A 20,933-nucleotide genomic window follows, 5' to 3' on the forward strand; every position below is an offset into this window, starting at 1 on the left:
AGTCAATTGTTTATTGCAAAAATCTTATTACATATAGGTTACAATTTTTCCTCTTGGTGATCTGAGACAGTTTTTGTATAGGTCTGAATACAAAATGTATAAATGTGTGCATTAACATTTTAACATTGTGCGCACGAATCATCCATATAAATTACTTGGCGCACAGTTTGTAGAGTCTGCAAGAATCATTAAAAGCTGTCTGCATGTTGATGAAGATTGAGATTTTATTTAAAGAGAGCTGGATGATATGAATATATTACAATATTACAATATTTAACCAGCATGAAACTTGAACATCCAGTGCTAATCCAGAGAGATCCAGAGAGTGACTGACAAACAAACATAACCATTTCAAATATTGTTCTGATATCTTTCCCAAACTCATTTTCCAGGGACACTTATCAATGATGACACTAGAAAAACAAAGGAAAGACTTAATGGTGCTTAGAGGTGCAAAATTTTATTGCCTTTAGAAAGGCACAAAAGTCTTCAAAGGCACTAAAATTTAGTTTGAGGCATTTTTGTGCCTTTGCAGAGGTGCAAATCTTTTAGTGCCTCTGTGAAGGCATGAAAGTCATTAACACCCCGAAAAGGGTGTTGATTTCTACATTTGTTTTCCCGGTGGACTTGGGCTTGAAAACAACCAACTCTTGGATATGACTACTTGTCAATTTGAACAGCCATTAGCATCCCTACAGGACAATTTTGGACCATCCATTTTTCAGATTTTTTTTTAAATAGTACAAATTTAAACATGTTTTAAAAAAATGGAATGGAGGATTACAAAATCTATTCTTAAAGCTTGACTCTGGGCACTTCTGTTAGTTACGTAGCATATCTATTTCAGCAAAGAAGACAAATTATTACAATACATACTGAAAGGAGACCAATTAACTAGGTATGCACATAAACATGTAGACAATGCTCTTGTTATTGACGTTAAAGTACACTATTATCATGATTAAATCTAGACCCTGTTACCTATAATAGACAGATGCACCAATTTTATACTCCAAACCAGTAAGAACAGTAACCACATAAAATAAAACAAAATTTGTGTTCTAAAGCATGCTTTTTCTTTCCTATGTTACTAAACAAAGAAAGGAACTGGGTATTAGATTTAAAAAATTACAAAACCAAATCAATTTTGTAAAGTCAATCCGGTATCTTGTACCAAACAACAGAAGAAATATTCACTGCTTAAGTAGTATTTTCATAAATAGACATTTCAATTCATGTACACATATAAATTTTGACACATTATAACAATAGAATATTTAAGTACCCAACACAAGTCATTGATATCTTCAGAAAAAGCTATCTACAAGGAGAAGAGGAGACAGAATGTGGGGCAACTAGATTGCGCCCAAATAAACAAAGTCCACTACCACCTGCTCCACTGCTGTTACTGCTAGAGGTGTGCTGTCTTGAACTCTCTATGTCATCATGTACACCTCTGGAATGTATTTCTGTTCCTTGAACCTTTCCATTAGAAATTTCTGAGTCCGGCACTTGCCATAACTGGGATCTTTCAACTTCTAAAGGTATTATGACAAAAAGCTCTTTTTCTTTGTTTTCCAGTTGAGATTTTAAGTAGGCTAACAGTTCTTCACCCTGAACATAGAAAAAAAAATTAACACAGAAATAATGAAAGAACATCTCATAATGGTAACAATTGCAGTAGTATACCTTTCCAATCAGTTCTGGAGAATCTAATTTAGAATCTAGATTATAGTAAGATCCATCTATTTCACGGATTGCAACCCAATGTTTTCTTCTGAGAAGCATTTGCACTAACATAAGCTTGTAATCTCCAGGAATATTCAAAATAAACCCTCTGATCAAAGGTAAGTTCAAGCATTTTGGATCCCTGATCAATTCATTGCAATTGTTAGTACATCGTCCATATTTTAAAATTTGCAAGAAAGTTCAAAAAAATTATTGTTCTTACTTTCTTTTATCAAACCAGATTGCTTCATAGCCTTTACGCTGAAGTGCAGTCATAATCACATTTATATCATAGTTTCCTAGACCCATTATGGACTTGTGTGGATTTATCCAAGTGTTTGGTGACAATGACCCACAAATTTCATCAAACTCTTCTTTAGTAAAAGCTCCTTGCTGCTGAAAGAGATTGTTTAGCGCATGGAGTGCGCACAACTCTCGCACCTGAAAAAAATGTTTTTTTCAGTTCTGAAAGAGGAGTAACATAAGTACAACAATCTAGGAACAAACCTGTTTTTCATGGTAAATAGAATTTGGCATCTCTACTCCTATTTTGTTCCAAGGTTTCTGCCAACAATCAGTAAGGCTCCGACATAATCCGAACCACATCTAGCAAGACGTATACATTTTAGAGAGTTGATGACAAATGGACACAATGAGCAAAGATTCAACAAGTAAGAGGAAAACACCATAATACCAGAAATTTTGAAAAATCAATTCTATGAAGCTGCCAGAATTTTATTGAATGTTTCCATGCATTTTAGAACTGATTGTATTTCTGACCATTAAAGCTGTCAAATAAACATAACCCTCGTAGCAGAACACTCAGCATGAATCGGCCTGTTTGTGATAAATAAACCAGAGAGTCATTAGATTTAACAGCAAACTTTATGTTTCAAAATCTTGCCAGAAACTTTTGATGTGTAATTCATACAAATTTTTTAAGGTACAAATTTCACAAACATTACCGAAGACTGAGTTGGTGTGTGATGGTGGTGGTGGTGGAGTGGTATTGTGATTACCGTGTCCTTACATTTCCACCACCAGATGGCATTAGTATCGCGTAGTAGAAGTTCGTGCGGTGAACACGGTGAGCAGCAGCTGAGAGCAGAAAGCAGAAGATTGAATGTAAGTGAAAGCGAAAATGAACGTTTGTCATGCGCGGTTATCATTTTTTGTCCGTTTGTGATTTATTTCAAATTATTCATTCCTAACTCTATTTACGTTTTGTTTTTGTGAACTTTTAGGTAAAAAACCATGGCCGTGAGAGGTTATGAGAAAGCTCTTGGTTTGTTGAGGACATTGCCTCGCGTTTGCTTGTATAACATTGCACCGATCCCAGGTTCTAATAAACGGGTGAGAATATGAGATCTTAAATTTACTTGCTTTATGTACTTTCTGAAAATAAAAGTCTTCCTGGTGAAATTTGGATACCTCTCCGATGGATACTTAAATGCCTTGCCATTTGCGACTCATTTGGCTAATCTCAATTGCTTTAATTGTTCTCTTCCACTTTATCAAGAGCAAAAGAGGCAGAGGTCAACATGGAGGAGATAAACATGGAGCAGGAAACAAAGGTTCGAAAGCAAGACAGAACTACATGCGAATAGGATATGAAACTGGAAACTGGCCATATTACCTGAAATTTCCTTTTGAACCGTATTATCTTGGACATCAGTAAGTGCTTGTGGACCTAGTATATTTTAGTCACTGGAATTCCCACCTGCAGTGGATATTAAATTTCGTATTTGTTCATACCCTGATGCAAATAGTCAAAACAGTTATGATATATTTCCAGTATGTTTAGCAGCTTAATTGTTCTTGTTGTTGCAATTTCAATTCTTGCAGTTTGAAGAGGCAATACCCACCCCTGTCACTTGGTCAACTGCAATTAATGATAGATACAGATCGAATCAACCCTAAAAAACCTGTTGATTTAGTTCAGATTTGTAATTCTGGTCTCTATAAAATTAATCCACAATGTAAACATTATGGAGTTCATTTAACAGATGAGGTAGGTACCTTTATTTAGCACGTGAACTTAAAATCCTTTAGATTGTTGATTTTTTTTCTTTTTTTTTTCTTTCAGGGAGCAGATAACTTTACAGCAAAAATAAATATTGAGGTACAATGGGCAAGTGAACCTGTGATTGCTGCTGTAGAGAGGAATGGTGGAACCATCACAACTGCATTTTTTGATCCACCCTCTCTTTTTGCTCTCACAAATGCTAAAAAGTTCTTAGAAAGTGGTATGTTACCATTGTTGAGGTTGTCAAAACTTTTGACTTTTTGATTTATGTAGTTTGTTGATTGCCTATTGAAAATAAAATTCATTTTTTTAGGGGAACCAATTCCGAAAAGAATGATACCCCCTGAAGATGCAATTAGTTACTACACAGATCCAAAAATGAGGGGTTATCTTGCAGATCCTGACCAGGTAAGAATCAACAATTGACTTCCAGTTAACACACTTAATTTAGTTTGTTTTTCTCTCTCTTACCCTTACCCTCTGAATTGTAGATATCGTGGGATCGACTAGTCCTAGCCCAAAAATATGGATATACGCTACCTAAAATTGAAGAGGACCCAGATTATGAAATGCTTACTTTTAGAAAAGATCCTCGTCAAATTTTCTATGGACTTGAGCCTGGTTGGGTTGTTAATTTGATTGACAGAATGATCTTGAAACCAACTGATCCTGAACTCAAAGAATATTACAAAGGTTAAAGTACCCATGTGATATATGGGTATGTTAGCAATTCTTGTTTGTTCATGCCTCAGAATGTAATACATTAAACATTAGACATCGTTGTACTTGTTGAATGAATATGCCAAGAAAGTTTCATGTTAAAGATGAACAAGTTTTTTTTTTCTGGGTTTTATTGGAAAAGTTCACCTATTTAAATATCCTTTCAAACTGTACATTTTAATATAAAACTCAGAAAACATAACAAAGTTTGGTGCTTGGATACACATAGCCAAATCACAGCTGTAGAAAAAAAATAAATGAAAATGCTGAATTTTTAAAACAAAGTGGCACATTGGAGAATGGAAGTTTATAAATATCAATGTGACAACCGCTGCGCACAAAGGAGATATGTACAGTACAGCTGAACAAACACAATTTTTCAAAGCACAGTTCATTTTTACTGATAAAACTTGACATTTGACCAATATGTATTGGTTATACCAAGCTCAGTGAGAGCTGGGTGTTGCGTGCGTTGCACTATTTTTAAACAGTCTTCTGAGAAATTATACTTGATTGCATTAATGAGTCAAAATGAATTGGATCCCAAAACATTGCACACTTCAATGTTGTTTGCAAACAGAGCAAGTTGTAGATGGAAAAGATAACATAATAATTGTTAACAAATTTACAAAGGGTGGCTTTCAGTCACTTCCAGAGATTCAAAATTTAAGATTTACACAGTTTAAAGAGATGTTCAGAATTTTGTTTAGGGGTTGAATGAGCTAAGCAATGGTGGTTCAAAAGAAACAAAATAGTTTTAAAAAGGAGAAATGAAAATTCTAATTATCTTGTACACATAAAAACAGATAAATCATACATTAATTTACAAATAAAATGTTCTCAACAAACATTTAGAATTTGATTACTATCAGTCCTCATTAGTTTCTTGCTAGTATGTATAAGCTTTGTTATTATAAAATGATAATTCTTCATCTATGTGATGAGGAATAGCGCTATCAAAATACAGTTTAGACATTGCATCTTTCCCAAATTTGAAACGAATACTAGATAGGCAGGCAAAAGTCACCCAGACAAAAATATAGATAAGAGAAATGTTAAATGCACATAATAAATTATTCAAAATTGATTGAATTTTAAAATAAAGTAAATCACATAAGCACTTTAGTATCTGGTACCTGTCTTTGAGCAAAGAGGCATACGCAATTGCTAAAGCTAAGGTGATAATTTGGGTAAAGTTTCTGATGTTTGTTTAAAATAGTTGAAGTTTACTTCTTAGATTACAAAATTATACACAGCAAATTAATACGAGTCCAGCTAATGCAACCCTATCATACTTTTCAACATCAGTTAATTACTAGCTGATGTAATAAATAAACAGTAAGACATTGACAATCTCCAAATCAGACAAACTTTTCACATGTGCAAGAGACAAGCAAAGGGAAAAAACGGAGCCAATCTACAGCAACCAATATCAAATACTCATAAACAAGAAAACATAAACATTGAAACTTCAAAATGTATGTGGGTATTCAGAGTTTCACTGATAAATCAGGCTTAATTTCCTTACTTTTTTATGTTACCTGAAATTTTACAAAATTGGTAAAACATTCAGGGTGGTTTTTTGGTTAAGGCACCTTGTTAAAGAATAATTAAGGGGCTGTCAGTGCATTACTGCCTTCTAAAACGATTACAATCATAAATTAAGTAAAGCCTAGCTGGTACATAAATATCAATTGCTATGAAAAATGCTCACACGTTTACAAGAAACAAAGTGTTTTCACAAAACATTCTTTCAAAACTCAAGAGAAAGACTGAAATAATTACAGTTTGGGCTTAAAAATTTATAACAGAACACCTGAAATAGTTGCTTTCTGTAGATAAGCTCTGTTTGGGTATTATTAAAGATCTGGAAAACTATACTTATGTACATCCAGAGCCTACACAGAAGCAAAACCATCAGTATCACAGAATATGCATACAGTATTCTAAGTGCAGCCAGATGGAATCTTCATTTTTTTTGTATCATAGATAATAACATGGTTTCAAAGATTGATTTTGTTTACATCTCTTTAACATCACATGCTCTAATCATGATGATGACAGAACAAGATAGCACTTTGCACACATAGAAATAAAATAATTTACATCAACCAAAAGTTATCTTGTAATTTTCAAAACTAAAATACATTGTACGAGCATCCAAAAGCTGGCTGTGGATTGTATTGTATTATGCTAATCTTTCCAAAGCTTCTTCAGATGAAAACAAAATTTCTGCACCTACTGCACAAAAGTTTTTTATACAATTTTATTTTCAATATTGAAAGAATGGCTTTGAAAAGAATAGGAGTACAGTCAGAAATAATTTCTGCTCCTCCCCATAGTACTCAGCATTCAGAAGAGTTTGGTTCTTGCTCTAAGCTAGACTGCTTTTTATTTCGTGTAAGCCTATCCAATTCTGCAGCAGCATCAGACCTTACAGCCACCTTATCGATAGGGGGGATATTATTTGGTTGCTCTGAAAGAACAAAATCACAATAGTGGTCAGAAAAAATCAGATGTTTTACAGACAAGATTGTTAAAAATTTGGAAATTAAGCACATCATAGGATAGCAGTAATAAGATAGCCTCACCTCCTGGTCGTGCTGGGCTTGTAGGATTGGAGTTTCCAGTCTTCTTGTACAGCAAAGAGTTAAAGAAGTTGGCAAGCACTCCTTCACCGCTTCCTGCAGCTCCCTTTGCTCCATCAATCTACATGAGACACAAATGAAAATAGACAATTGTAGTCACCATTGACTTATTAAATGTGTTTATCAACATAGTCATGCTGATAAAACCAAACATCTAGTGTAAATATTTCTGAAATATTTAATCAGATCACCATATTTAGCATTATCTTTTTAAAGGAAATTTTTCAATTAATTTACCTAGAAAAAGTTATTATATAGAGCATTTGGATATAGAGACAGAGGGAAGAAAGGTCAAAAACTACTACAAAGCATGCGATTCTTTGAGACTACACTAGAGGTACAAGTTTTAGCTAGAAAAGATGCATATCATATCTACAATCAAACCCAAGTAACACATGCACCAGAGCACCACGTTGCTGAACTGATTGGATTAATATTTCATTGCAAAGCTACCACCAATGAGTCTGATTCCAGCGGCAAGACATTTCACATATCCCATGATATTGTGCATCACTTTCAAGATATTAACAGGATAGTTACATTGCTCAAAGAAAAACTGTACTTGCTCACAAAATCATCCCTCAAAGAAAAACTGTATTTGTTGAAGAAACCATTTCTAATGTGAGAATCAGGCCAGAATCACATAGTGAATGATAGATGTAGATAAAGTACTTCATAATTATCTAATAATGAATTCAAAATTACAGATTTTGATATATTAATGAATGAGAGAGCTTGATTAAACAGCTACACTCTTCAAAATAAAAGATGGAGGAAATTAACATATTTGTGCAGTAGACTGAAATGAAGAGCATCACCATTAAACAACTGTAGTTTGATGAGAGTAGAAATATCACATTTTTAACCATTTCCAGAAACCAGATACAAGTGATGTGGAGATTCCATTACCAGACAGAAGACCAAGGTGTTCTTGACTGTGCAGTGGTGCAAAAATATCTGGCACATGTGTTACCTTCTTTGGTGATCCTAGCTGAGCCTGAACACTTGGAGTCCCTACCGAACGACGATCTCCTGCCTTGGGAACTGTTGGGGGTCGCATTGTCGACTCTTGGCGAACTCCAGCTGGCACGCCCGCTTGAAGGGATTGCTGTTGTCTTGTGAGAAATGCTTGTTCATCCTCGGCTTGCACTTCAACTTCCCTAGCAATAGTCTGCAAAAACGAAGGACAGTATTTAGAACAAAATAGTCATGAAATGTGTGGTAGGTTGTCAACCAATTCAAAGAATTTATTCTGCAATTTTTTTTATACCTTTCGAGTTCCTGGTTGAGTGATAATGTCTCTGTAGTAATCATCTGGCTTCATAGACTGCATGTTCTCATAAAGAATACTTATTTTCTTCATGTTGTCCCAACCTGAGGGGCTACACACAACACAAGAAAAGAGTGTTTACGTGTCATGAATAAGCCAAAGAAAATAAACAATAAACTTTCGACTTCATGAAGACAAAACTTACATAAGTACAGCATCTTTCTCCACAACAAGAGCAGGTGTTCGAAAGGGAAATCCATATATTCGATGTGTGAGATACTTATAGAGAAGATCACAATTTTTATCTTCTTTAACTGAAGTGTAGAATAATCCTGCCCCATATTGTAAACAAAATCTTCGAATCCACTGTTGCATAAAATCTAATTGTTCATCCCTGTAATCTAAATCTTTCTCTAGAGTTGACATGTAGTCTGTCTGCAAATTGATAATTTAAAAAAAGGAATTGTAAATAAAGATTGCATATAATAGAAGGTTATAGAAACACAGAGGACAAATAATACCTTTGTTACAACAACAACCACATCAAGACCAAGATTCCTTGTGAGAATTCCTTCACCTAGGGGCATTTCACCTAATTCATCATCCATATTACGAGAGGTGCGTCGCAAAGCAGCACTAGAATCCAGTTCATCACCAGGTTCCACATAATCCAGCCATTTTCTCATATCTAAAAGAAACAAACAAGATTTTTAGTTTTAACGTAAGATACTAAAATACATGAGGCAACAAATAAAATATCATGCTGATCAAAAATCTAAAATCTATGTTATTAAAGATAGAAAATGTTTAATAATCACTTACTTGTCTGTTTGAATTCTTGCAGTTCATCTGAACTTAATTTCAGTTTGTCAATATGGTCTTGTAATATTGTTGCCCAAGATTGTAACTGATCCAGTATACCCCACGGAGTAGTCATAGCTACCACAAGCATGACAAGCGTGTTGGGGAAGTTTTCTTCAGAAAGTGCATAACGTAGAAGATGACCATGAGCTGGATCTCCATCAAGGACCCAAACACTCAAACGTGTGTGATCTATTAAATAAAGTGACCGTCAAAGGAGTGAACATTATGTAAACCTTTATTCCATACTTCAAAATGTTGTAAGCTTACCATCTCTATATTCATCACGAACATCTATGTAGGCATATTCTAAACCAGATCCTTTCTTAGGATCTTCTACACCTTGAAGTTTAGCAATCAGAGTCGTTTTGCCAGATTCACTATCACCTAGTGAGAAGAAAGGTGCAATAGGAATCAGTAATGAGGGAAACACAAGAAATTTAACAGATATCACTGTTTCATTAAGTTGAAAAATAAAAGCCAGAATAAAAGATGCATATTTACCTAAGACAAGTACAGATTTGTTTGATGGCAACTTAGAATTACCAGTATTTTGGACTTCACTTAAAATGGCAGACCTGAACAATTCAAACAAATTCTTAGCAAAGATACAATCAACTTGACTAAATTATATTATGATACATAAGACACTATGGCATCTCAGATAATGAGATATCAAGTTATGAGGCCAATGCCCAACCCATCAACAACAGATCTCAGCTCAGATGTAACACTAGTCCTAGAAGATGACAACAGCCTCTACTCGAGAGGCAAGCAAAAGAACGTCCAAAAAATGAGTAACTGAGGTGTAGAATTAATGATAAATGAGCTCAAAATATACTTTGTTTGTCAAATTAATGGTACGCATAGCAAAATAAGGACGAAAAGGTAACCTAACCCCAAAAGCATAGACGGGGGCGTATGAGTCATAAGTGCAAAAAACATGACCCACTTGTTGGGAAAGGAAATCAAATGTGAAATATTAAACAAGGGTAAAATTATTTTAAAGTACACACCATAAATTTTCCTTTGACTCCAGGTCATCTTTCTTCTTAGGCGAAAATCCATTCATTTCCATGGTATCACCGACGAGGTGCGCCATGTTTGACAGCCTACTGCGATCTTCATCACCAACTGTCCAATGAATTGGATCCATTCATTCATTGCATACATTCATGTAATTTCATCATATGATGCAGCAAGAGGAACGTCAAAAGATTCAAGTTTCTTTAATTTTGCAAAGGAAGTCATAGATAAATCTAAGCCGCACGGTATAAATAAAATTATTTTTCTTTAAGTGACACTGGTTGAAGAGTAAGGTGTCAAACCTGTTAAAAGACCAGGGAAGCCTAAAAATTAAAAATATTTTACTGACCTATAACTTTAATTTCTCAGTAATAAAGATAATAATAAGAAAGACAACTTTCTTTTAATCTTTAACTTTCACTTTTTCATGATAGGATACGCCCAACGCGTCCTTAAAGTCTCAGCCAAATGAAACTTGGGGCAACCTTGCCCTCGTCGTTGTGGTGCAACTGCACCTCGATCTTCTGTCAGATCAGATCCTCCAAAAATGGCGACACGAGTGGCAGCTGGTTTCGTGCGATCCGCAACTATATTGAAAGTTAAGCCCGTTGAATTTCAAATACAGAGGACGAAAACGACCACTAGAAGTGGGCGGGTCCTCCCCAAACCGAAAATGAGCTCCCTTACGCTTGTTGGGTCTTTCGTTGTCGCAAATGCTGGAATTTTGACTGGTGCCTCGTTCAGTAGGGCATTCGCCAACTTTTTGGAGGAGCACGACTTGTTTGTGGTAGAAGATGATGATGACGATGACTAATGCTTGGCATCTGTCATACTTTACGACTTAAATTATGGTAAGCCCCATGAAATAACTTGGCGATGTAGCTGTTGATGAGTATAAGTTGACTTCCTAAAATATCTGCCTGTGTTCATTGGATTCAATTGAAGGAAGTGGCTCACTGTACCTCGAAGTGTTTTTGGTACACAGACTCTTCTTTTAATTTTATCCTGTCATGAATGATTCCTCCAAGTCCTTTTCCCTGGTGGTGGATTTCTAACGAATTATTTATGAATTTTTCTTTTATCTTCCCCAACAGATTTACCACATGCATGTTGACCGACGGCAGAAAGGTTCTGTGTACTGTGATCGGAGCCAGATTTTATTTATGAAGACGTTGCCTCCTTCTGCCAGGCTGTGAAATTGACTTTACTGTAATTTTAATTTTATTTTAACTGTGTTACCACTGATAATTCGTGTTCTTAGTCCTTAGATTTTAATCCGCTTACTGTATAATTATTGAGTTTCTGCTGAATTTGCATCAATAAAAGTGTTAAAAAAAATACTTTGATTGCAGTTTTCTTTTTTGCTTGTTAATACTTACGTAGTTTTTAAAAACTCGCAAACAAAAATTGTAATTAATTTATTGACAATTAAGGATTTACAATTTGGTCTCTAAATGCTAGAGATGTAATGGCCTTACTGTGGCCACTGTACTCTCTTTCCACTGTGCCTTTTTCTATATTCCATAAGCGAGCAACGCCGTCCGAAGATGCTGAAAACCATTCAACAACAAATGAAACAAATGGGAAATAGGTACTGCTAAAATTTCAAAGCATGTTCTTACCTGTAACTATGTACTGGGAATCTGCACTGAAGGCAGCATCCCAAACCCATCTCTGACCCTCTTGTTTCAATTCAGTTTGTAGAGTAAAATCTTTTGTTTCCCAAATTCGTGCAGATTGATCTGCTGAAGTAGTAACCAAAAGACTGCAAATGATAAAAGAATAATAATAATTTGAATCCTAAAAGCATTAAAAGTATGAGTATGAAAGAAATATTTCTTACGATGAATCTGGACTAAATGCACATTTTAAAGCAAATTTAGGATGTGCCTCTATTTTGTGAGATGGTTTGGGCTTGGTGGGTTCTTGGGATTCACCACCAGAAAGGCTCCATATATAACATCGCCCTTTGTTATTAACAGCAGCCATAAGCTTTCCCTGTGGATCCATTGCGATACTTTGAATTGAAGCATCAGCCTCTGGTATCTGAAAAATAGGAAACAGAAAACATGAAATGCAATGATATAAAATAATACAGCCATATAAAAAATGGCAGACTAGGCAAACGGCAGGCGTCAGGAGATTGCTAGGGTCTCACCAGCTGTTCATTATGGTCGGTCTTCAAGTCCCACAAGTGTATAACTCCACTTTGATCACCAACAACAAGTTCTGACTGATTGGGATGCAAGCAGACACAGTTAACTGGTGCAGATACCTGAAAAATTCTTTGACATTGAAGTGCACGGGACCTACAACATAATGAGAATTTTTTATAGACAGGAATTCCTTATTAACAATGAACTCTACAAACACTAAAAACCCTACCTCAAATCCCATATGCGAGCACTGAGGTCTTCCCCACCGGTATACATCCATTTTCCTTCTTCTTGAAATCCAACACTTGTGACATTCTTTGAGAGGCCATCATAGTTCACAACAGGACTAGGATTATTAGATGCTAAATCATACATTCGTATGTGTTGATATCCTTTTCATAGAAAATATGGAGAAATAACGTTAGCGAGAATGTTTGAATGAAAAATACGTTGCTTACGTGTTTTTACCTGCAGCTGCTATGTGTTGTTTGTCAGGTGTTATATCCAATGCATTTACTTGCTATACATAAAATTAAGGAGACAACGCGTGGGAATCAGAGTATGAAGGTATAGTACAATATCTATAAACTTTGAAAGGTAATGAAAAGGATACAGATTCCGTGTGCTGGGCTGTTCGTTGGCAAATTCCAGTATGAGCTTGCCAAAGTTTAATGGTGTGATCATACCCACCAGTGGCTAAAATAACTTGTTCACTCGGAGAGGAGTCTGACGTCATTGTTAAAGTCATCTGAAAGAAAACGAACATTTGAAAACAACAATTCTTGACAGTTATCAACACCTTGGAACCCTGTGTAGCAGGGGTCTTCTCTGAGACATGCTCTTCCTAACCTAAACACCAAACAAAACTATACCGTGAAATCAGGGCTTTAGCTTACAGAAGAAAATAAATAAGTATCATTAATTTCACATGGTATTAATTCACTGCCGAGTTTTAACGTGACAGTTTCTTAAAGCAGCAGTAAAATGTTGATCCACAACACTAGATGTGTACGAAGATAGATTCACATTCATGTACACTGACAAGCACAAACCTTTCCTCATAATATGAGACATTGTTGAGTACGTTGATTTCGTTTACGTTCGTTACATCAAAAATTGTGTGTTCGGCACCGTTGTGATTAGATTTTTGCTATCCGCGCGTCTTAGTATTATTTTTTGTCGTGAAAGTTTTATAGAATAATTTAATATGCCTCTACCAGCTGCTCTTGCCGCAAGGCTGGCAAAAAGGGGGATTGTGAAACCATCAGATATAGAAGGTACTATACTAGTGTAGGTTATGGCTTTATGTTTAAATGTCACTGTAAGATTTGCTGTTTATATTTATCTCTTATCATAATTACCAGCGCGTGAAAATGAGAGGAAGGAAGAAGAAGAAGTTATTGCCGAAGACTATGATGAAAGAGAAAGACTTGGAGATGATGACGATCCCATGAACATCGCGAATCTGGAGAAAAAGTTTCAGGTGTGAAGCTTGCTACCACTTGCTACTCTGTTCCACTTATTTGGAAACCTTGTTGTAATTTTCTTTTTTAATTAACTTCTACAGGGTCACCCTGGATGTCCTAACAAGTACAATATTTATCATGACTGCTCTAAGGCATGTGTCGATTTATGGGGAGCAGGGAAACTAGAGGCTGATGCTCGATATCTGCGAAAGAAAAATAGAATGCTTAAGAAATATCCACTGCCTGAAACTTGGAAAGAAGTCTATGATCCTGGACTGTAAGTATTTCTTCTTATGAAATCCATTAATTTCTTCTAATAGCTAATAGCAGTACTCTGGAAGATAAATACTGTAATATATTCTTGCAGGGGACGTCATTATTACTGGGGCACAGATGCAGATGTTGTATCATGGTTACCCCCAACTCACCCTAAGGCATCAGTATCCATGTGTGCTGCCCATCTTAGAGAGGAACGGCATATGGCCGAAGGTGATCAAGATGATGACGAAGAAGAGGAAGAGGAGGAAGAGGAGGAAAAAGATGACCCGCAAGAGGAAATAGAGGTACCGTCAAATGGTCTAATATGGACCATGCAAGGTAATTTGGACCACGTTCTTTTGGCTGCTCTTTGACACACAGTGCAAGTATAAATCAGTCTATTCCCACGACCAACTTGATCAGTTGGTCGTGTCTATTCCTTGGCCTCCATTGTGTTTATTAAGGACGACACATTTAGATATCAAAATATGCCCCATGGCAGCCACAATGAGGTGGTCCAAATTACCACACATGGTCCATATGAGACCACTTGATGATAATTGATTTCTGAACCTTTTCTGTTGTTTTTAATTATTTTTCTACCTGAATACAACTCAAATTGATCATTTTAACAGAATGATAAAGAACAAGAAGAAGCAATTGCAGAACGTAAAAGAAGACAAAGGGAAGAGAGAGAGAGACTGAGGTCTCGAGGCCGTCAAAAAGTTCGTGATAATGATTTAGATCCTATGGATCCAGCATCCTATTCAGATATCCCAAGGTATGTTGTACACTCCAATAACTTTGGCAATTGCATATTTGATCATTGTTTTATTGAAAAGTTTTTTCATTCAATTTTGCAGAGGCACATGGTCTACAGGTTTACCTACTCAAAGTGAAGCAAAAACTGGGGTAGATGTAACAGCTGCAGGACCATTGTATCAAATGCGACCGTACCCTAGTCCAGGCGCAATTCTTCGAGCTAATAAAAAGCCGCCTCCCAAAAGTGACAAGGTTGTTTCTAAACCTGAATTACCCTAAGTTAAATTCAGCTGTTTTGTAAATCTTTGTAATTTAACTGTAAAACAATTGTGCAGAAGCATTGCATCTATTGTCTCAAACAAGTAAGGGAAGGAGCATTAAAAGTCTAATTAAATTTTCAGTGGAATCTTATTTTTATTTTAATACATACAGTAGTAATATTTACTGATATCATACCCAACTTATTTGATTGTGAATAAGAATGTGACTTGAGCTTTGTTTAGCTTTTCTGTATTCTGACAAAACTGGCAGTATTTGAAAAGTATCTTGCATTAGCCTCATTGACATTCTTCTCAGCAGCTTGTGGATTAACAATTTCAAGCCCCTGGAATATGAAGTAAAATTAAGCAAAGAAGAAAAAAGTAAAACAACAACACAGTATTGATAGTCATGTTGACGTACCTGCAAAGGAGTGAAAGCAACACTTGAGGCAGTGCCTGACACTTGTTTTTTGACAGTTGTACTGCCTCCCCACACTTGGTTTTGTTTTTGTAAATTTTTTTGCAGGGTCTTTGAAATGCGCACTTTGGTTTTCTCATCTACTTGTGGAAGCCTAATTCGTCCAGTGCCAGTCTTGCCAATTGTACCACGATTATAACCCAAATCTTCTTGATAAGCATCATCTTCAATCTGACAAATATAAGCAAACAAAATCATTAGAGATATGTATGTTTTCAAAGGTATAGAAAGAGAGGTAGATTTGTTTATTACTAACATCAGCAAAGTTGAGCCTGTTCTGTTGTTTACGTAGTTCAGTAACAGCATATCGTTCCTTCATTTTACGAACTCTCTTGCCACCACGCTTCTTGCGTGATGGATCAACTGGCTTTGGAAGAGGCTTCACAAATTTGACAGGTGGTGGTTCCTGAGAAAATAATCGGGAGTAATCTCAATCAAACAAAAGTTTTGTACATTAATTTGACTTTGTTCTTCTCCCATCAACTTACAGTTAACTTGTCTAGTTTCTTTTCTATTTCTTCTCTGAACATTCGGCCTATGTGAGCATCAGCACTTTCGTGCGCAGCATCGACTCTTGCTGCCAAAATACCCTTAGCTGCAACAAGCCGTGCCATCTTCCTCCTGAGATCCTGAGTTAAAGAAATGCAGATGTTTCAAAAAAGGCACTATGCTAATATGCCAGTAAAAATCATGAAGCTGTAAGAAAATTTTCTGCCTACCGGAGGAGCATCCTGAACAATTTCAGAATAATAAATGAACCCTGTGTGTGGTAATGTAGCAACCTGGGAGAAGCCAGAAAGTGTTTTCTTTTGAGAACCAAGAAGAAGGACATTACAGGCAGGCATTTTGGATAGGTTTGTAAGACCGCCAGCTACACCTAAAAAATAGAAATGTGAGTTAATGATACACATGATTTGTGTGAGCAGGTTAGCAAAAAATTGTTATGGAAAGCAAACAAACCCATTATTTTGGCAGCTGTTGATGCCCCAACAATATAGGACAAATTTGGAGCTATGAAGGCCATCCTGCTTTCAACATATTCATAAATACGTAGTTTATAGTTATTTAAGTTAATGGCCATTTCACAAGCTTCAACTATACTTTTCCATTCGTCTGGTGTCAAGGTTTGTCTGAAGAGGACAAAGACAAAAATTGGACATTAGCTTGTTTCCTTTTTTAGGAAGGTTGCAGATATTTAGTTGATAAAATCCAGATACCCTTGAGTAGTAGAAGCAGTAACAGAAACCACCATAATAGTAGCTTGTGTAAGAAACTGTTGAAGCTCCTCATTGTTCTTAGCATTGTCTAGGTCATTTCCTAGTTCTTTCACTGTCATAACATATTCTAAAGGCCCAACAACAAGAGACTCTAATTCTGGAAACCTTTTCGAATACTTTTCTCTGGTGAAACGATGAATCACGGCTGGAAACAAAAATTCAAATTTAGATAAACAATATTAGAAAGACAGGAAGATTTGTCAATTTTCTTTTAAAAAAACTGTACCAATTTCATTATCAACTTCAACAGCAACATTGTTGGCCTCTACAATAAGTAAATACTCAGGGTCCTGCTCAACTGCACCAACAACATCTTCAGGTTTACGGGTTCTGTATCTAAACTTCTCTATCTCAGCTAATATTCTTTTCAATCTGTCAGAATCGTGCAGAGTGGCAAGCTGACGAATTGATGAAAGCTTGACTTCTGTAACAAGAGGTAAAAAGCTTGGTGAATACATAAATGAATGAGACAATTAGCATTTTTCATGTATGTTTTTTTTAAAACTCACCCTCCTCTATTCTGGTGGGTATTGCAGGCTTGAGAAAAACATGTTCATCATCAGCCGGAGTAGTTGTATCCATAACCTCCTCCTCTGGAGCGTCATTTTCCTCTAAATCGGCCAAAAGTTCGTCGGCCAGAGACATCTTGAATGATCTGTCTGAAACCAAGAACACAGCGTTTATTCTACAACGAAAACTAACCTCCTAAACTGCATCAGAAAATTTGAGAAGTGATCCAATACGGGAAATAGAACAATGTGTTAGCACAGTAGTAGTACAGTAGAAGTGTCACGTTCCACTTACCTTTACGTCACAAATGAACGATTGAACCAATTTAACCGAACGAAGCAGCGACGACTAACCGAACAGGCTGCTGAAGCAAAACACAAACAAACAGACTCTTGCGGCAGTGCCTTGTAGAGGGTTTTCTTAACGTCCTGTGCGTTTGGTACGTTCTGCGAGATACTACGAGAAGGCCTCGACGCATCCCCTTTGGACCGTTTTTTCGGAGAAAGGCAGTGCCATGCAGCAAACGAAGACAGTGGTTGACACTTCGTGATGTGTGTTGTGTTTTTTTATCTCGTGCGCGCGTGCAGGAGGAGATAAGTGAATCGAACTGAGTGGAACAGTGGTCAAGTTTAGCCCGCGATCTCATCAACTCTCATTTCCGTGGCCATGGCGTACCAGTCTCCTCTGTTTAACTACGGGGCGTACTTGTCCGGGGGAGCAGACGGCCTTGACTCCGCAGCAGACGATGTTGACGAGAGCTACACTTGCTCCATGTGCCTCAACAGCTACCAAAAAGGTGAGTAGTCCGTGAAGCCGGCTCTCGCTCTGAGCGTCCCCGAGCCGTCTGCGGCCAGCTACCGCTGCCGAGGATTAGCTCTCAGGGGGTTGTTATCGTGTCCAGCGAAAATGGCGTCTCCAGGGGTGGAAACAGGCACCCCTACCCCCCACCCTTGTTCCTCACACAACCCCCAACCCAAAACCCCTATGCGAAATTTGACATTAGTGTGTTTTGTTCGATGACAGTGCCGGCAGCATCTTTCGGTCCTTTCGACTTTAGAGCTGAGCAAAACGAGTGTAGATGTACCCCAAGAACATCCCCACCATCGGCAGAGGTTCCGAACGCCAGCTGTGAAGCTCTGGCTTTGTTTTGGAAGCTCGGGGCGTAGTGACAGCGCGCCCCTGGCCCGTGCTGTGCAGTCGACGTGCTTAACGGCGACGCTTAAACTTTCCTCCACCCTCCTCAAGCACAAGCGCCCGGTGCCCGCGTGGCACACGAGCCTACGGCTCGTGCCGACGCGTGCGTTTGGCTGCAGTCCGCGACTGTTGCGCGTCGCTCACGACCCTTCTTCGACTCGTGCTTAAGATATGCCCTCCTTCATCATCGTCGGTTAAGGCCGCCTTTTAAAACTTGAGCAGCCAGGCTTCGATCAAACATGTTCGGCCTGCGATGATGACGTCACGTTCTTTGTGCATGTCAGCCCACCCCTTTCCTCCTCCCCCAGCAGGCCACCACCACCACCCACCCCCAGCCGTGAGCCACCCCTCTCTGCCCCGGCCCAGCCCGGCTGTGCCCGGCCCGGCTCAGCTCGACCCGTCCCGCTCGGCTCGCCCGCGACGGCGTGCTCGGCTCGGCAATATCGATTTCCGCGGCGCGGCGTGGCGTGGCGGTGGGGGCGCGTGTGGACACGTGCTGCACGCACTGCACGGGGTGCAGCCCGGGGCGGCCGCCGGCCCGGCCAGCTGTGATACAAAAGCGACCCGGCCCAGCCCAGCCAACCGCTCTTCTGACTGGGGACGGCGAAGGAAAACACACAGCAGCGCTCGCCGCCCATTCCGGACATTCGAAAATAAAACTCGCGATGGTTGCCTTACACTGGGCTTTCTTTTTAGAGATGCACCAGAGCTGGGCCGCACCCGTGCCTGCGTACGCTAGATTCGCACAAACAGCTCAAATGGGCCGGATTATAATGTTCTTATTGGGTTTTTTTCGGGCAAGTAAATGCCACGCCTCTACCCGAGCAGGTACATTTCTAGTGATTGAAGGGAGGGGAGGTGTGCAGCGCTGACACGACCCCCTCCCCCCTCATCTCTCTCGCTGACCGAGCAGCCAGTCAGTCTCTCTCCCCCTCGGGTAAGCTGGCCAAAGCTGTGAGTTCAGCAGCAGAGCAGGGAACCCTGATAACTGCCTGTCGACGCCGGAGTGGCCCGGCCGCCCGCTGTCGCTGACGCACTCGCCTTTGCATACGAGGGTTGGCGAACGCTGCCCCCCTCCCCTACCTCCCCCTCCCCTCCCACGCCGCGCGCTGCGTCGAGCTCGCGCCGCATCTGAAATGCTAATTAATCGGCGTCGCGACGCCCCCCCTCGACGCTACGCTACGCCTCGCCACCGCCGCGGGACTTTCGATCAATTTCTTATTCATCAGACGTTGTCCGCCGGTAGCAGACGCGGCGGTGGCGGCGGCTGCACGCCAAAGTGTGAGAACCACGTGGCGTGAGAGAGACAGACAGACGGGTGGGAAGGGTACCGCGTGAAGGTACCCTCTGCCTTCCGTGCGCAAGGAGCTGCTGCTGGAGGGAGCAGTAGCAGCAGCAGCGAGAGGGGGACGGGAGGGGGCTGCGGTCTGCTTGGCCGGTACCGACGCACCTGAGGTACCCGCTGCCGGCCGTAAGTACCCATCCCATACCCGGCCACTCCCCGCTCTGCTCCGCACGCCTGGCGCGCCCGAACTCGTCGTACTTTTCGACTTCCGGCGGCGGCGGCCGCGTGCATCTCTCCCGAGTACATTTTTCTCTCCTTGCCTCCGTCCTCCTCCTGCAGCCATGCCCCAGCTTGTATTTTCATTTTTAGGTATGTTTTTCCCCCCTGCTCGGAGTTGCTGCTTCCTTGTTGTCACATGCGTCGCGGCACTTCTCCCATTAGAGCACGTCTGCGTTGTGTGCAAACCGCGAGGAGTCGTGCGGTGTCGCTGGTGCAGCTCACGCCTACATACATACGCCGCCGAGAGAGCGCCTCTCCGCGCGCCTCTCTGTGTCTTTTGGAGGCGACCCATGCAGCCCCAGCGCGGCCCAGCGCCACTGCTCGGGCTGGTGCCGGCGCTGGCCGCGGGCCCACCGTGTCAAGGTGGTACAGAACGCAACCCGCCGCCCCACCGCCGCGCCGCCGGAGGAAGAGGCCGCTGCACCTCGCCGGGCCCGCCCGCGAGAGAAAGAGACAGAGAGAAAAAGTAAAAAAAGGAGTCAAGAGTGCGTGCGGCTGGTGTACTGGCGTCTCTCCACTTCACCACTCGACGAGTAAAAAAAAGATTCCCCCCCCCCCCGAGAAAAAACACAGAAAAAATGCAGTCATACACATGTGGTGTGAGTGAGATACAGTCGTGTGCATAGACTAAGAGATTCAACATGATTTTTAAATGTGTGCGATACACAGTACTAGTTGTTTGACATTGGCCAACTCCTCAGACCCATAGGGATCGTCCAGAAAGTACCT

The 20,933-nt window shown here is 39.6% G+C and overlaps 6 protein-coding genes and 1 long non-coding RNA gene across 12 annotated transcripts; 3 read left to right on the forward strand and 4 right to left on the reverse strand.

Annotated features, from left to right (window-relative positions):
- Positions 1-206: 206 nt before the first annotated feature.
- Positions 207-2,821, reverse strand: LOC113216419 (josephin-2). The gene is made up of 6 exons (XM_026436170.2): positions 2,694-2,821; positions 2,423-2,565; positions 2,236-2,334; positions 1,952-2,169; positions 1,690-1,870; positions 207-1,614 (listed from the first exon to the last, which is right to left on the reverse strand). The coding sequence occupies exons 3-6, from the start codon at positions 2,332-2,334 to the stop codon at positions 1,318-1,320; spliced, it is 795 nt and encodes a 264-aa protein (XP_026291955.1). The 5' UTR covers positions 2,423-2,565; positions 2,694-2,821; the 3' UTR covers positions 207-1,317.
- LOC113216418 (39S ribosomal protein L15, mitochondrial) lies at positions 2,795-4,586 on the forward strand. The gene is made up of 7 exons (XM_026436169.2): positions 2,795-2,853; positions 2,973-3,081; positions 3,248-3,402; positions 3,574-3,739; positions 3,815-3,974; positions 4,068-4,162; positions 4,246-4,586. Exons 2-7 carry the CDS (start codon positions 2,983-2,985, stop codon positions 4,450-4,452), a joined length of 882 nt encoding a protein of 293 aa, XP_026291954.1. The 5' UTR covers positions 2,795-2,853; positions 2,973-2,982; the 3' UTR covers positions 4,453-4,586.
- A 38-nt stretch (positions 4,587-4,624) lies between these two features.
- On the reverse strand, positions 4,625-10,459 carry LOC113216414 (cytoplasmic dynein 1 light intermediate chain 2). 3 transcript variants are annotated; one of them, XM_026436161.2, is made up of 10 exons: positions 10,270-10,459; positions 9,758-9,831; positions 9,524-9,640; positions 9,215-9,445; positions 8,914-9,080; positions 8,598-8,827; positions 8,393-8,504; positions 8,159-8,293; positions 7,066-7,183; positions 4,625-6,950 (listed from the first exon to the last, which is right to left on the reverse strand). In XM_026436161.2, exons 1-10 carry the CDS (start codon positions 10,407-10,409, stop codon positions 6,820-6,822), a joined length of 1,455 nt encoding a protein of 484 aa, XP_026291946.1. In that variant the 5' UTR covers positions 10,410-10,459; the 3' UTR covers positions 4,625-6,819. The 3 variants fall into 3 exon arrangements, with proteins under 3 accessions (XP_026291946.1, XP_026291944.1, XP_026291945.1); XM_026436159.2 differs by having other exon boundaries at positions 8,096-8,293; positions 10,270-10,457; XM_026436160.2 differs by having other exon boundaries at positions 8,141-8,293; positions 10,270-10,456.
- Positions 10,460-10,608: 149 nt separating this feature from the next.
- Positions 10,609-11,619, forward strand: LOC127748867 (uncharacterized). The gene is made up of 2 exons (XR_008010811.1): positions 10,609-11,130; positions 11,374-11,619. It is a non-coding gene; the product is annotated as an uncharacterized LOC127748867 (long non-coding RNA).
- A 63-nt stretch (positions 11,620-11,682) lies between these two features.
- Positions 11,683-13,481, reverse strand: LOC113216416 (target of rapamycin complex subunit lst8). Of its 3 annotated transcripts, none has more exons than XM_026436165.2 (8): positions 13,332-13,481; positions 13,049-13,183; positions 12,904-12,955; positions 12,665-12,827; positions 12,438-12,588; positions 12,123-12,325; positions 11,902-12,044; positions 11,683-11,829 (listed from the first exon to the last, which is right to left on the reverse strand). In XM_026436165.2, the coding sequence occupies exons 2-8, from the start codon at positions 13,181-13,183 to the stop codon at positions 11,708-11,710; spliced, it is 969 nt and encodes a 322-aa protein (XP_026291950.1). In that variant the 5' UTR covers positions 13,332-13,481; the 3' UTR covers positions 11,683-11,707. The 3 variants fall into 3 exon arrangements, with proteins under 3 accessions (XP_026291950.1, XP_026291951.1, XP_026291952.1); XM_026436166.2 differs by having other exon boundaries at positions 13,308-13,475; XM_026436167.2 differs by having other exon boundaries at positions 13,285-13,475.
- A 10-nt stretch (positions 13,482-13,491) lies between these two features.
- On the forward strand, positions 13,492-15,321 carry LOC113216417 (polyglutamine-binding protein 1). The gene is made up of 6 exons (XM_026436168.2): positions 13,492-13,712; positions 13,800-13,918; positions 14,003-14,178; positions 14,269-14,464; positions 14,795-14,940; positions 15,023-15,321. The coding sequence occupies exons 1-6, from the start codon at positions 13,643-13,645 to the stop codon at positions 15,198-15,200; spliced, it is 885 nt and encodes a 294-aa protein (XP_026291953.1). The 5' UTR covers positions 13,492-13,642; the 3' UTR covers positions 15,201-15,321.
- On the reverse strand, positions 15,311-17,894 carry LOC113216415 (U4/U6 small nuclear ribonucleoprotein Prp31). 2 transcript variants are annotated; one of them, XM_026436163.2, is made up of 10 exons: positions 17,741-17,894; positions 17,446-17,595; positions 17,163-17,360; positions 16,877-17,081; positions 16,620-16,789; positions 16,379-16,536; positions 16,148-16,288; positions 15,916-16,065; positions 15,603-15,830; positions 15,311-15,525 (listed from the first exon to the last, which is right to left on the reverse strand). In XM_026436163.2, the coding sequence occupies exons 2-10, from the start codon at positions 17,579-17,581 to the stop codon at positions 15,421-15,423; spliced, it is 1,491 nt and encodes a 496-aa protein (XP_026291948.1). In that variant the 5' UTR covers positions 17,582-17,595; positions 17,741-17,894; the 3' UTR covers positions 15,311-15,420. The 2 variants fall into 2 exon arrangements, with proteins under 2 accessions (XP_026291948.1, XP_026291949.1); XM_026436164.2 differs by having other exon boundaries at positions 17,446-17,591; positions 17,741-17,879.
- Positions 17,895-20,933: the final 3,039 nt, after the last annotated feature.

Source organism: Frankliniella occidentalis, unplaced genomic scaffold, assembly GCF_000697945.3.
Source record: "Frankliniella occidentalis isolate FOCC.00 unplaced genomic scaffold, Focc_3.1 Scaffold17, whole genome shotgun sequence".
In the NCBI taxonomy this organism is placed as follows: domain Eukaryota; kingdom Metazoa; phylum Arthropoda; class Insecta; order Thysanoptera; family Thripidae; genus Frankliniella; species Frankliniella occidentalis.